The sequence below is a fragment of the Penicillium antarcticum genome (genome assembly GCF_028974205.1).
Source record: "Penicillium antarcticum strain IBT 31339 chromosome Unknown utg000010l_segment0_segment0, whole genome shotgun sequence".
Taxonomy (NCBI): domain Eukaryota; kingdom Fungi; phylum Ascomycota; class Eurotiomycetes; order Eurotiales; family Aspergillaceae; genus Penicillium; species Penicillium antarcticum.
Window position 1 is genome coordinate 773,540 of NW_026695308.1, and position 16,304 is coordinate 789,843.

Genomic DNA, 16,304 nt, shown 5'->3' on the forward strand with positions numbered 1-16,304 from the left:
CTCGCGTCCGGTTTGAAGGGACTGTGTGTTGACGGGGACGTTCGACTATGTGTAGCTTCAGGGTGGTAGATATCGGTCGATATTAGTGTTTACCACGGGCTAACCGGGCTCATAACTGTCGGAACGTGGTCGTTACAGTACGGACTAGTACGGGCATAGCCAATTGAATACTTGAGAGTGTGATTTTTAGATACTATAGAAAATACAGAATAAATGGCATGTGGGCTTAGTAAGGTCGTTGAGGGCCTTACGAACCATGGTTGAAGTCGGCTTATGGGGGCGCTGAATATTCCTCGGGCGCACTAGTAAAGTTGCGACCCTCTTTGGTTGACACATAATCCTATGCCACTAGCGTGTGACGTTTGAGCCGGAATACAAAAATAAGTAATTGTAAATTTCGAGTGTACTCGATTACGTTATGATTCCAAGAATGTAGGTCTGATGGCCAGAAGCAAGTTGCTTCCAAATGATGTAAATTTTATGGCCTATTGCTACGTTATATTACCAGTATGGAATAAAGTACAGTGGCACATCTATTGCACGTTTTTATCTTGTTGGCACAGAGTCTATAGTCTGTATGCACTTTTTCCTCATAATGATGCAATTTTTTGTCAAGAAAATAGAGCTGAGCCAGCTGCTTTTCTTGATACTATGGAGAGTAGTTCCTGTTAAGATTTTCTTGTTCTCTTCTATACGAAGGATGTTGGCGGCAAAGCTCGTCGTCATATACAGCTCTCTCTCTTGTGTCAACACTAGGTCCATGTAGGCACCGCCGCGAGTTCCTGTTGAAGCCGCTCGGGAAGACTTTTATTTTCTTTATTGTAGAAAGAGTTTGTAAACAAATAGACAAATATAGTTCCTATCTGCGCGCGTTCGATGTGCTTGGGCTGCGTCCCAGCCTAGAGCTGTTAACGATACGATACCGGCACCATCAACTTCGAAGACTGCCGCTATCGTATCGGCAATCGACACCGACAATTTAAGAAACTGTCGATACGATATCAGCGAATGATCGGTGGAACATCGTCACCGGTAATTTGATAATAAGAGAATACTTCCGGGTCCGTGATATAGGCAACCTTGCTACAAAGCGAATGTAAGCTTAGATACTTGTTAATTAGGGCTTTCCACTACCGTTGTGTTTTATGGTAGAATGGCTATAGGTCACAAGGGTTCAGTCCAATTTTATGTTTCAACCCCATTTATGGGTCAACTCTGTTTAGACGTGACGCGTCTCAAAGGCTGGGAATACGTGCCCAGTCCGCTCCCATCATTGACGCAGCAGATTTACTACTATGGGTAATCCTCGTCATAGATAGCCACATGTGCTGTCTAGCCCTTATACTTTCGGTCTCAACTAAACTAGTCCCGGCATGGCTTGGATGATGTCAGATTTCAAATCTCTGTCATTAGCTTTTTCTTTGTCTGGATATCCAAACACTTTGTACATACTTTGTCGGAAAGTCTGTACCCACTCCACCTTTTCCGGTTTCTAACAAATATATATATCACTTACCTTCGATATAACTACACCATTTTATAGTCCACGATTATACAGTTATTTCTACTAATAAGGCTTTTAGGGCCGCTCTTTCAAAGTACCGCTTAACATTTTGTATAATAACCTTAGCTTTTCGTACTGCTTCCATACCCTTACTCAATAATAGGGTATCTATCTTCGACTGATCTAATGCGTTCCATGCTTCCACCAGATATTTTTTTAAAAAAAGAAAACCAGCGCCATACAGATTCATTTCTGTTTGCATCGGGCGAGTGTGCGGGCCAATCCTCGACGTATACTCTGTGAGTCTTAACCCACTCTCTCGTTAACACTGCTAGGTGAAACTTCGCGTTATCCTGCATAAATACTATCTCAGGGGTATAGATTGGTAGCAGATCTTTTTCGAGTGATTCGATGTACGATTTTGCAGTAAAACCCCTTCCCGAACGGGGTTCTTCGTCCAGTTCCATAATATTTAGATCCGTTCGACCCCCAAGCCAGATTTCAGCCCAAACCATTTTTGAATTATCATTCAGGTGAACTTTCGCATTTATAAGGTCTTTTCGAAGGCCTTCCGAAGTTTTCCGGAAGCACCATTGTGGTCCAAAGTTTGAGGTTTCTTGCACCGAACACTCGTCTGAACAAATCCATTATTTGATTTAAAGCTTTCATGCCGCCATTTTCGCATAAAGTAGCCTCCTTTTAGCAAGGGAAGGCTTAATAGGGGCTTTGCGTTTTGATCGACGTTTTCCGAGTCCGAATGGCTTTAGAATTTGTCGTACAACTTACCCAAAATCTTCACGCCATTATTTCAATTTACGACACAAATTTCACCATAAAGCTACTCCTTATAATAATCTGTGGACACTCAGTCGTAACAAGCTTATGTCATGGCTATAGCAGAGGCTTTCGTACAGTACCCCTGTGCTATCTACTCAAGACTTTAATGCTTTGGCGTTATCGTATAGGCTTTTTCTGTAAAGGCATGACGTATCGAAACTGTTTCGATAACGTGCGGGCTGCTGTATTAGACTAGCAAGGAACAGTTTGAAAGTATCGCGGATGGTAATTGATTATTCTTCTGCTATTTTCAACCCTGTGGTACCAGCAGCACGAGATCTATGCGTGTCTTTTTGGGACGGCTCCTAGTATCTCAACGGCACTGACTACATGTACAGTTCGCGCATAGGTGCATGGGTACTCTTGTGCTGGTTCAATACTGTAATATTGATTTTCTCAGTTCAAAGACCCAACCATAACCGTCCCTGCCTTAGCCAAAAATTCCCGGCTGGCTCAAAATTACTTTTAATGCCTAGTCGTCTTCCAAGCTCCACCTTACGCGACCGCCCCGTGGTAGGATTTCCAGAAAGTACCTCACTCCAGAAGAAAAATTCCTTGGTAGAATATGCTCTACGGTTATCCATAAACGAAATACCCAAGGCTAATGAGAATTTTCGCTCAGATCGAAAGATAATAAAAGAACAGAGATATCGATAGTTCCGTTGTGGTTTTCCTTTTTTTCTTTTTTCTTATAATATTCAATTTTTATGGAAGCGGTTGCGGAGGGATGCACGTTAAGTTAAAGACCAGTAGCCCAAACAGGATGGGAAGTACTAGTAAGTTGCACCGGATTGCTTGGTTTCCCAGGTATTTGAGTCCCAATCATTCGTCTTCTACAGGCCTCGCGCATTGGTTCGAGACTTAGAGACTCATCTTCCCTTCAGTTGATTATTGAAGTGTCGGAGCCAATATGGTAAGGTTTATCTAAGTCGTAGTTGCGAATGGATCTGAAGCAGAGGGCAGCGGGTTTGGCTGAGGGTTCGTTAGATGATGGTGACACATTCTAGGGCGGCGCCGGTCTTGGAGCATTAGATAAATATCATTTTATTATCGCAGATATAGCATGATGACTCGAAAGTAACACAAACAGCACAGTGTACAGTTAGAAGCACATGTCTTTATAACGCGATCAGTTCCGAAATCTTTTTCTTAAGAAGCGTTGAGAACTGTCTCAGCTTCATATTGGCCCAACGTTGTGAGCAGCCCCTCGATTTTGTTGAGATAGCAGGACGAAGAGCTACAATTTTGAGGACCATGAAGCCATATAAGACTTTTCTCCTCTATGGTACTAGCATTAAGATTTCCGAGCTTAAGCTGGTTAGACTTGGTAAATCAGAACCGGGGATCGTTCTTGACGCTTATTGGAAAATAATGTATGATGGTGGCTGGGGGGCTTGACGTGTAGTTATGCGATGTTTGTCACCGCGAGATGGTACTAATGATAGACCACCCGGTTGGGTTAATTAGCAACTCCCTTGGTCTGAGGGCACGTTATATCACGTGATTAACAGTTTACTTTCCTAAAGTTGAATGCCTCGGGAGTATAACAAACAAATAATATTTGAGGCGCTTTGAAAAGTTCTTTAAGAACTGCACAAACTGGCTACCATAGAAAGTCAAATATTTATGCATCAACGAGTGAATAATGACGCTAGAATAGTGCGGTACTCCTTCAAATACTGAAGTGAGGCAAAAGGAAAAATCCCAGAGTAGTGGAGCTTTTACGAGACATAGTGGTGAGCGACCAGCCAATCGTAACGTAATGAGGAGGTCACAAGACGCTAAGTCCTAACCACTAAACACTAAAGCTGGCTACAATACACTCAGATTGCACAATACATCTGTAGATCAAAAGCCAGTCAACGACCTATACGTACAATGATCGATACCTCCTTGTGAGCGGTCACAATACAACGCATTGCTTTCAGGCTTCCTGAAGAGCTTTTATCGCACTCGCTAAAGGTGATAATCACGAACCCGCTGTAGTATCTCTTGGTGTAACCAGGATGTGGAAGATCTTGGCGTTTACACAAACTGCGTCATAAACTTTGCATCGATAACACCTGATACATCTATAATCGCGTTCTGTTAACAACTAACCTATAACGTGATTCCCAAGCGAGCGGGCATCCCAAGCGAGCGGGCACCCCATCAATAATTTCAATTTTTAAACACCATTTAAACAACCATAACAGAATATATTTAACTTAACTATGCTTTAAAGCATTTATTAAAAGAATGCCCTTTCTGATTACATCCAGAACAGGTAATTTGACGACGTACAGGGGGTAAAACAGGCAAGAGGGGCTCCTCTGGGAGTGATGGACCAGGTGGTGCATTAGATATATATATCTGATCACCACTACCACCACTCACTTTAGCGACCGTATCACTTGTCAGGCTACCCTGGTAGGATAGCCGCTTTGTGGATTTGGCCCTTTTTTTCATTTGTTTTGCATTCGCTGCCCGTAATCTCTTGATCTCATCACCCTGTAAAACGACCGTATGCAGCATCTTCACTGTCATTTTGTGATATTGCGCAAGTTCACGTTTTGTAGGGCTAGATAGCTTATTTGACCCCCCACTCAATTGCGAATCAATCCTAGCTTTGCGTTTTGCTAGTTGGTTGGAGTTCTGAGGGATACCAGTTGAGATATTGCTATCTGAGGTTGACCCCTGTGACAATGGACGATCCGGGAGCGTAGGTGATGCAAGCTGAATATTGAGATGAGACAACACCCGATCAGGGTCAAATGGCACAAGACCAGTAGCAGCGAAAGCGCTATGAATAATAGTCTTTTTAAATGCATCGCCACGGGCTTTAGGGAAGATATCAATGAAGTCATCTTTTTCAATAGAATTGATGCCTAATCGGGTATATCCTGCAACCCGACTCCCATAAGATCGCTTCAAAACAGCAAAACAACCAACATCAAGAGGCTGCAAAAGATGGGAAGTATGCGCAGGCATACAGATAGGTACGATGTTGTTTTGAGCGCAAATTTGATCAAATTGAGGTGTGAGATGACTGTTATGCCCATCAAGGACCAAAAGACGATATTTTCCTTTGGTTTGATTTGTTGTATGCGGAATGAAGTGTTTTTGGAGCCAATCAACACCTATTTCATCACTCGTCCATCCGTTTGGACTATGATTGATAGCCCAGTGTTTTGGAAGGTCATCAAACCATCGTAACATGAAGTTTTTTCCCTTGAAGATTATGTATGGTGGAAGCGCGTGTCCAGAGGCGCCAATTGATTCAACCACAGTCACCCATTCACGATTTCCAGGTTGTAAAACACCTCTCCGACCAGTATACACTGACTGAGTAATGATCTTAGTCGTCGCACTGATTCCCATCGCAAACCCTGACTCATCAAAGTTATAGATATCATCTGATAATATTCCATACTTGATGATAGTGTTTTGAAAGAGGTTAAACCACTCCGTGATGACCTTTGGGTCCTCCATCAGAGCACGTTTATAGTCATATTTGCGAGAGAATCGACTAGTAAGCTCGGAGTGCCGATTTAGATAGTTTGTTGGCCAATTTTTGCCCACTCTCTGAACCGGGGTCTCTCCGCGCTCTTTTAGCAATAAATTGGCCATATCTGCTAGCATACTGATCGTAAGAGCAGCACCTCGTTGATCCATGCTTATTAGCCAGCTCTTAATTGATTCTTCTTCAATTTTAGTGAGTTTATAGCCATTAGCCCGTGTATCAGACCGATTGGTTCTCCCATTGATCCGGGCTTGGAGAGTAGAGCGGGGCACCTCAAAAGAGCGTGCTGCTGCAGCAATCGTGGTAATTTGACCATTTTGAATAGATTTTATAGCCAGTAGGATCTTGCCCTCTTGCTCAAGCAATTTTTGAGCTTTTTGAGTTCGTTTTGGGGGCATGATGCGTGATTGAAAACAGTGGGTTGCTCGGGGGATGGAAATTTAAGGTGGGGTGCCCGCTCGCTTGGGATGCCCGCTCGCTTGGGAATCACGTTATGAGACGTGACTGGTTTGTAATAATTCGGTAAAATTTAGGTCGTTATTACGGACATGGTGGGTATATCGCTATCGCCAGAAACATCATATATTTCTCCCTGCCCATGCTTACAAAATCTCACGTAAACCTTGCAACCTCTTATATAAATATTTTGAGGGTCCAAGAGCCAGCAGCTGGACTAAGAAGGTTGCCCTAGTCCTCCTCCCTGCCGTCTCTGCCTCTAGTAGCCGTTCTCAATTTCCGCAAGCAGATTTTCGGTGTTGAAACTCATTTCCAGGTCATTCTCGAAAAGCCAGTCATGAGAGAGGCCGATAAACATCCCGAAATGGGATCGTCTGGATTTGAGGCTTTTATGCACTGTAACCCTAGTATCGAGCCGTATGGGCACTTGGACCACATAATTGAATGTCCCATCAACGGGTGGTCATATTTGATGAAAATGATAGGTGAAGTTATTAAGCTTATCAGAGGCGAGAGGGCAATACGAGAGTACATTTGGTGGAAAGTCCGATCAAAGGCTGGCCCGTGGTGCATGAAACGAGAGGTTGTTATGGTTGGTGCAAATAATCCAGTAGGCAGAGGTATTTTCCATGGCTTTTTGAAGGGTCCAGTAGGAGACGAGTATTGGTGACAAGTGAGGAGCCCCTTCGGTGGAATTGCTGGAGGACAGCCCGGACAGTATATGTTGTGAGGACATTGAAAGGCACATTGGAGGTCGAAAAGACCCTCAATTGTTGATTATATGTCTTAAAGTGGATTCCTAGACCATGAATCTATATGACTACATGCGATAGTATTAAGTTAGTGGAAATATAGGCAAGCCCTTTTTGACTGTTTCATGGATCCTTTATGGCCTATGGTAGGCTAAATCAAAATTCACCGTAAGACAGAGACCAGATTAATCAAAACTCTGATAGATCCTTCTTTATCCTATAGAAATGCCGTCAACGGCATTCCTGCCATCCTCGGTATTGCAAAAGTGGCTTCAACTCCTACCCGATCCTAAACCGGTCCATTTAGATGCATGATGAGATCTTGCATAATCCTATGACAAATCAAATCATAACCGATTGAAAATATATTAGTGAAGGTTGGTTTGAGCCTCTTTGTAGCGGCTGGAATCTCAAGCCCCGTGTTCCGAACGCGGCGCTTCCATTCCGATGCCATCCCTAACTTCCCGTGAACGTCACGACCACTGCCATGATTCGATGGTAGCTTGGATACCATATAAAACTCTAGACATCTATAACCAAACCGGTGATAGTGTTACAAGCTGGAGTCGTACGCCAGGCGCGCCGATATAGTAGCTTATTCAGAAACCCGTGAACTAAGGCGACAAAGTCCCGTAGCATGTGTACGGTAGCTGTACTATTGGGAAGACCTATGGGCAATGACCCAGTAATATAGATACAGGTCTAACTCTAATGCATGGGTGGTGCTTACCAAGGTGACGGGGTAATATCGATAGTATAGCTGCTCGACACCAAACGCGCGGCGGTGAGTGGCGTAAGCAGTAAGTGCGTCACAGGCGAGGCTTTACGCGAACTGCTAGCTGGGCTGGGTACCTAGCAAGGAGCATAAGGGCTACGGGTTCAAATCCTGTCACCGTCACAACCCTTACCCTGAGGCACGTACCGAAGAAAGCCTACGCTCTGGTTGACTTAGCTAGGACCTGGATGGTAGACCCGGGGTAGGGGTAGCTTACTGTGGACGCATAAACGGCGGGTGGGGGAAACTGTTGCCTATCTTAGCCTTTCAGCTCACCTATAAGTACTAGCTTACAAACTCGCGCCGCTAGGAAAAGAATGTCCCCTTTGTGGTAGCTAGCTTGGTATAACAGTCCGGTACGATACAACAAAGTATAATCCGAGTTCCGGGGGGCGCCCCGGATGGTCACTGAGACGAAAATACAACATACTGAACAATCGGTCACTCGGTCGCTTTAAAGCACTAGGACTATTCCCTCATTACTAGAGCTGATCTTCTGGCGTTAGGGAAAAGTTTCTTGTGGTGTAAATCCGAGTGCACCGACCTGCATAGCATTGCCGTACGCTTAGGCTAGCTCCAACAGGTATAAGAAATATCATCATCATCATCATCATAGCATCCGATGTACTAACTCATATGAGACGTAGCTGGTATGTATCCGCTCATAAAATTAGCTTGTTATTACGCGCATGGTGGATATATCGATATTGCCAGAAGCGTTCTATATTTCTCGTTGCCCTAGATTATAAAAACCTGACATATGTTTTGCACTTTCTTATGTAAATATATTGAGGATCCACAAGCTAGCAGCTCGACGATGAAGGCTGCCCCTGTTCTCCTCCCTGATGTTTCAGCTTACAGTAGTAGTTCTCAATTTCCCCAAGAATATGCTTGATTTCCAGGCTCATTTCCAGATCATTCTCGAAAAGCCAGTCACGAGAGAGGCCGATAAACATACCGAAATGAGATCGTCTGGATTTGAGGCTTTTATGCGCTGTAACCCTAGTATCGAGCCATATAGGAACTTGGACCACATAATTGAATGTCTCATCAACGGGTGGCCATATTTGGTGAAAATGATAAGCGAGGTTATTGAGTTGATTTGAGGTGAGAAGGCAATACGAGAGTACATTCTGTGGAAAGTCCGCATGAGTCTGGCCCGTGGTACATAAAACAAGAGGGTGCAATGGCTGTCGTAAATAATCCAGTAGATGGAGGAACTTCCCATGTGCCTTTGAAGGCTTCAGAAGGATAGAAGAATCCGTTGGCAAGTTGGGAGTTCTTTTTGTGGAATTGCCGGAGGACAGCCCGGACGGCATCTTACGTGAAGGCATTGAAAGGGAGACACAAGAGGCCAAAGGGACCTTCAATTGGTGATTATATGTGTTACAGGGAGCGGAAACATGGGTTCATAGGCGATTGTGAGTCTATAGGCAGTCCTTTTTTAGACTGTCCCATGTTTCCTTTATGGCCGACGGCAGGCTAGATCAAAACTCACAGTGAGGCACAGACTAAATTTACCAAAGCTCAAAATCTATTATCGTACTCTTTCCTTACCCTACAGAATGCTACAGCTTACTGTCATTTTTGCCACCCTTCATATTCAAAAGCGGCTTCAGCCGACCCTAGAAAAGCCCAATCATATGCATGGTGAGATCTCGCAGAATGAGAGCATGTGAGAAAACAAGCCGCACACAACGGTGTGGGGGTCTTCTTGGAGAGCTTGAAACAGCGTACCCCTGTCTTCCATTGGCCAGAGACATTGCCAGAGAAATAGAAGGATAGAAGAGGAAGGACTGAGCGGAGAAACGCCTCATGAGTGCTGACACAAGGCTCATCCTTCAACGAATGATTTGACCGTATATGCCGAAAGGCTGTATAACATAAGAGAGAGGATCCTAATAAGGCGCACTTCCAATGAAGGGATGTTGCGTGTGCGACCACATGAGGACTATGGCCTGGTGGTCTCCTTCGTGATAGTCACCTATTAGTTAACGTCGCCTTACCTAACCATTACGGTCTGCTCGGGCCATGGTTACTAAATCGCCAGCTTGGCCTTGAAATTGGACAAAGCTGAGGTCGGCGTTTCCAAGGTTGCCCAAATCCTTGCATATGCTTGTGGAATGCTTCAGCAATATGCGCCTCAAATGGCGCCCTTAACTCCTGACAGCCTTTTTTGCAGTTTCTCATTGCGTATGCCCCCAAGAAAACCTTCTACAATTTTGTGGTGGCATACTTTGAACGATGCGATGCCTCTTATCTACCCGGTCAGTTACACTTTGCCTTTGCTGGATCACGAAGAGGCATCGGCTTTCGCTGCCGTCATGGGCGCTGTCTATACGTAGCTCACTTCAGCCTTATTGTAAGCCTTCGCTCCCATGGAGCTTTTCGTTAGAATATATGAGCCGCTATTTAGGTATGCATGGGATGTTGCCGCCCAAGATTGTAACTGAACAGGCCATGGAGAAAGCGAAAGATTTTAAGATGCTGTGGTTACTAGGATGAATAATACGAGGTTTGTTCTTCGGCATGACGCACAAGCTGGATTGCAAAAGAAAGGAAACAAGCCGCTTTGTAGCAGGCGCCATTGGATGCGTAGCCTTTGATTTTGCTCCCCTGTGGCCATGAATTATATGGGCACAATGCCTGGCAGTACTGAATACTCATTTCTGTCGATTTTACGGCTTGCACGATATGACGCTCGCTAATCAATTTGCAAGTCAGGTTCCGGCCGCTTCAAGCCGGATATTGAGTGGCGACCTTTGACAGCAGTGGAGTCTTAGACGCCGTGTCTCTCGTTGCCCCTTGAAGAGTTATGGGGGACCTTCCCATGACATTGTCTGTCCACCGTTGTTTTGTGGTTGACTTTGACTCAAGTACAGTTTAGCTGTCCAGGCACATTTCAGAGAATACATTGAAATGAAAAATCTGAATGTACCAGGCTCAATTTTTAGAGCGATACTTGGTATAATGCTATGGTTTTGCGTGGACGCATTTTGTTTCGTAACAAGCGATGAGTCCATCGAAAATGGTGGCATAAAAGTTCGCATGAAGATGTTTCTCCATCTCCATAGAGCCAGGGCACAATGTGACATTATCGTATTCTGTAACATACTAAAGAGTATGGTTAGGCATACCGCGGAAAAAGGCCACCTGCTCTGCGTCTAGCTACTACATCGATTACTTCCGTTTGGCGATGCCCTTCGTGAAGGATAGCGTGGTAATTACATACCACAAAGCGTTTCTGGTCTTCGTTTGTGGTAAATGTGGGCCTTCTTTCTCCTCCGCTTTTGTATCGACTCTGTGTCTCATAGATGCGGTCGATTCTTAGTAAAGAATTACGCTTTTATGATCTCGTGAACGTCACGGAGACGATTTCATTCTATCACAATCTATACTGTACACATAATATATTCACGTCTATGATCATGTGACTAGGGCTTGTAAGATAAACCTGATATTTTTCGGCGCGAAAGGCAATAAAGTCACTACTATATGCTCCAAAATTCATACCCGGTGTACTGAGTTGCTGCTATTTGCACTCTGAAGGCTGCCTGCGGCAGTAGGAAAGCTCGCCAGGGTGGTGATTGAAAAGTAAACGGACCAGTATCATCATGCGAGTAGAGTGTGAGATACGGATCTAATTCATATGAAAGCCCAAACCGATCCCTAAATAAACCAGTCTGAGAAGAAGCTAAAGATAACAGCCCCAAGTCCCTAAGCCATAGTTGATTTGAAAAAGGTCTGAAGGCTTGGAGATTATAGCCTTTTGGCTGTATTCCTTTGAGTGAATATACCTTGACCGTATGTGGCGACTGCATATATCCTGGTCCATATGCCTCTGTCCCCAAGGGATGTAGTGGGCTATCAGGGCCCTGATAAACCTCAAATCGCTTTGCCACCATCATTGGAAGAAGGCTCACGGTAAAGCTCTATCTAGGAGAGGACAGACCATCGTGGGTATTTATAATTTTTTGTTAATGCTTGTGAAGGTGAACTGCTAATATTAGACTTCACGACGTGGGCTTATAATTGGCTATTATAGCTTGTTCACAAATGGCTCGGATTTGAGACTACCCTACAATAGAACATGCCCTCTATGACTCTTAAGGTTGACGGAAAGCTTAGAAATTTGATACGTATTTTTTTCTTCCAACCCTCGCTTTCAGTAAAAAGAAACAAAACAAAAATAATATTAAACAAATTGTAAAGCCAGCCCGACCCTGTTTCAATAAAAGTATCCTAGCGAAGAGATGTAGTGGACAGGCACTAAAAATGAAGGAGAAGAGCCAACTCCCTGAATCGCACGCGTAATAACCCGGTCGCAGGATCCCCACGCTTTTAGAGCTGTAGAAAATCGGACTTCAAATCCGACAATACTACCTGTGCAGAATGTTCTTGATCGAACTCTTTCACTGTGAGGGGGAGAACGCGGTACCGGCCGATGGTATGGCCTAATCCCCGTCCGTCGGCGCGCGGCGTAAACAAGTCAAGACGCCTTCGTCTATACCCAAACACCGAGAGCATTACGAAAATATACTGTGATTGTTTTGGTCACCAGAGTATGGGATCCAAAGATGAGTTGCCCGTGGAAAGACTTACGTCACGCAGACCATAATGAATAGTCCAGGTCGTTTTCCAAGCATTTTGTCGAAGCTCGTAAGCTACTAAACTTTAAAAGAACCATTCAGCGTCGCGGTTTACGATTATACTCGGAATTAATCGCGGGTTATCCAACAAAAACTCACTGGAACAGGCTAGGCTTATACGAGAGGCCCTTCTCTCGTAATTCACCAAGCAGTATTTCTAGGCGGCATGTAAAAGATTCTAAGATATATGGAGTATCTTTCCTCAGACTATCGTACAGTAATGATTCAAGGTCAGGAAGAGCGGCAAGGTCTCGTAATATGTCATAGGTCTTACTAGTCTATGATTGCAGTTATTGTAGCATTGAATGTCCGGCTACGGCACTTCTACTAGACTTCCACATTACGCAGCCCCATTACAGGAGACCGAAGAGCTAGTGAAACTAATTGAATCAGAAGAACCAGGCGAAGAAATGTACGCTTTACCAGCCGCATTGAGAGCCCCACCAGAGAGAAGGTATCCCTCAGCGCACATAAAGTAAGAGTATCGAGCCACAAGAGACTGTGAGTCAAGCCAGGGCGTGACGACGTGGATAAAGGTCTCAGTAGCTTTATCGTCTGTCACACCGTTGATGTCAGCTTCAAGTCCAAATTCGGTAATCCAGACTTCGGATAACCCATACGACCGAGCGAATGTGATAACTTCATATATGAAACCTTTGAAACTGTCCGCTGAATCACCGTACCAATGAACGGCTACGCCAGAAATGCTACAGGAGGAGCAGGCTCCCATAAACTCGCCTAGCCATCCAAGGCCCATATCAGGAGAAGTTGAGGAAGTCACTGCAGGGCTAACGAGCTTGGCTTTACTCTGAAAGGGTGTGATGTACTCTCTATAGTATTTGGCAGCCACGGACGGGCTTAGACTCGCTTGGGATGACATGTCAGGCTCATTGAATCCCAGTATGTAATTACTGCCGCTGGAGAGGGTACTCTCTAAAGATGCTTGCCATCCATCAAAGTTAGCGGTGCCCCAAAGCATGGGGACGAACTCAACTCCAGGGGGAAGTTCTTTCGGCTCTGTCACGGCCCAATTGTAAGCCCAAGAAACCGTGCCAGCTTCGGACAGTGGTGACACATTTGATATATCATTGTAGGCAGCGCCTCGCTTGCTGATAGCCTCTCCTCCAACGCGACTCACGCTGAGGACATTCAGGCTTACCATCAGAAGGGTTGCGACAAAGGTCATTCTAAAGAAAATGGGTTCCAAGGTTTAGGAACCCTAGGCAGCTTTCTGCGAGTAGGGGATTCTTAGCCCTCTGTGGTTTTAAAAGCTTCGAGGGCTGTTGAATTTATAAGCGCAAGCCTCCCGCAAATGTAGAATTGTGCATTTATTAATCACCCATATCATTTATAAAGCACGAGTTCATATCTGGAGCTAGCTGCGCTCACTGGCTATTTCAGAAAGATCGCTTTTGTTTGCTTATAAACAGAAGATATAACTTACGTACAGTACCATCTTGGGTGTTCCATGTATGTCACAGGGTACCGACCGTCCACTCACTTCAGTCTCCATACAGGCAACACGTGACAGACAAGATATTTTAACTACGAATACACATGTGAAGATTATCATTTATTGGTACATTTAACAATGCCTCGATTTACCTCTCGCTAGACATACTACGGATTGGGACATAAGATCAGCCCCATTGAAGGTGCGTTGCAACGTTGGGCCATATTGAAATTTGAACATCTGCCGCACCAAGTTCCACGACAAGATTGCTTACTCTGATACTCACGTCGGCGGGTCTAAGAGAGAGAAGCGAGTACAAATCGTACGATCTCTGATGAGACGCCCTAAGATCAGAACAAGGGACAACATAAGTTTTGACTACGTACCAAGGACTCTAATTTTTCACGAGGTCCTGTAAACTAATGTTCTCAACCAATAGGTTGATATCACTGAAGACCCAATTCTGCATAATGAGGTTGGCTGGTGGAAGGTAGTATATTATTCTACATACCATGTGACACCACCGTTATAGGAACAGAGATGACCAGTGAAATGCCAGGCACTATTCTTTTCTGGCAAATTTGTGCTATGCTTGCGGTACAGAGAAATGGAGAAAGTGATTTCAATTTTCACATGAAAGTGGTCCTTTACCAAACAAAATACATTCCACTGTAAAAAGAGAAAAACAAAGTCTTCGTAGAACCAAAGAAGAATCTACCTCATGTTGCTACTGTATAATAACTTATAGATCAAAGGTAACATTGTTCTGATCTGATGGAAGTAGGAGGAAGTTGGAAGAACCGAATGTTTAAATCATTTCCACATCCATACCAGCCATGAGGTTTCGTGAAGTAATATTTCAGCGAACACACTTGACAACGGATGTTTCTGAGCAACCTGCCCCCCCTCCGCCCTGGGAAGCTTTGGCAGTGAGGATTAATTCTGAGGCTCTCCATGTTATTCTGTGTCGGGCCACCGCTTCAAAAATCCCATTCCGCCCGAGGTCTACTCTGTCCTGCAGGTACAGAAACGTATTCTTAATTGCCGAACTAGCACCAGCTTAATGTTCCACCTAAGTTGTGTAATAAAGTTCATTGGAATGAATAGACACGATCATTATTTCAAGCAGCGGACGTCAATCTTCAAGCTCGACTGCACTGCCCGTCAGTGAGATACCCGGTGAGATATCGGTTGGTTGTAAATACTATGTCCATTAGCACTCTCATGTAAACTATATAGTATATGCTGGCAAATTCGAGTAGTTCTTAATGCCCCTTGAGCTTTTCGTTGTATAATGCCGGATCATATACGAGTTTCCCGCCAAGTAATCCGCTCCAAAATGTCAAAGAACAAATCTGTTTTTGATTTGCATGTCTATGCGCTGTTCATCATGCTAATAAGCGTAAGCCAAACCGTTCCTCTTTCTCCTGATCACGGTGTTGAGATTTGAACTCGCACCGAGCCCAGGCAGAGATAAAGCGATGATAAGGGAGCCTTCGGCGTATTCGTCATTGTTTCTCGGGTCATGCAGTAACATCAATCTTATTATTATTGGTCAGTCCCGAAATTCCATAAATCACCACCCCTCTATGATGATGATATTTCTTATACTTGTTGGAGCTAGCGTAAGTGTAGTGCGATGCTATGCAAGTCGGTGCACTCGGATTTACACCACAAGAAACCTTTCCCTAACGCCAGAAGATCAGCTCTAGTAATGAGGGAATAGTCCTAGTGCTTTAAAGCGACCGAGTGACCGATTGTTCAGTATGTTGTATTTTCGTTTCAGTGACCATCCAGGGCGCCCCCGGAACTCGGATTGTACTTTGTTACGTACCGAACTGTTACACCAAGCTAGCTACCACAAAGGGGATATCCTTTTCCTAGCGGCCCGAGTTTAACGGCTAGTACTTATAGGTGAGCTGAAAGGCTTAGGTAGGCGACAATTTTCCCCACCCGCCATTTATGCGTCCATTGTAAGCTACCCCTACCCCGGGTCTACCAACCAGGTCCTAGCTAAGTCAACCAGAGCGTAGGCTTTCTTCGGTACGTGCCTCAGGGTAAGAGTTGTGACGGTGGCAGGATTCGAACCCGTAACCCTTACGTTCCTTGCTAGGTCCCCAGCTAGCAGTTCGCGTAAGGCCTCGCCAGTGACGCACTTACTGCTTGCGCAACTCACCGCCACATCGGATGCTATCCATATATGATTTGTGACAGGATTTCTACAAGTGCCAAGGTCTTCAATTTTGAGCTGCAATATTTCCGGCATTTCATCTGGACGCGTGACTAGTTATAAGGTCTTTTTCAAGCCATAGGTGAATAGATACACATAATTTTGGAGCTCTACAAACAGGCCTTCATACTGCTCGTAAACTGTAC

At 44.6% G+C, this 16,304-nt stretch overlaps 1 protein-coding gene across 1 annotated transcript; it reads right to left on the minus strand.

Moving 5' to 3' along the window:
- Positions 1-12,815: 12,815 nt before the first annotated feature.
- N7508_011196 (glycoside hydrolase family protein) lies at positions 12,816-13,661 on the minus strand (the record flags this gene model as incomplete). The annotated part of the gene is made up of 1 exon (XM_058469256.1): positions 12,816-13,661. One exon carries the CDS (start codon positions 13,659-13,661, stop codon positions 12,816-12,818), a length of 846 nt encoding a protein of 281 aa, XP_058314234.1.
- Between the last annotated feature and the right edge of the window lie 2,643 nt (positions 13,662-16,304).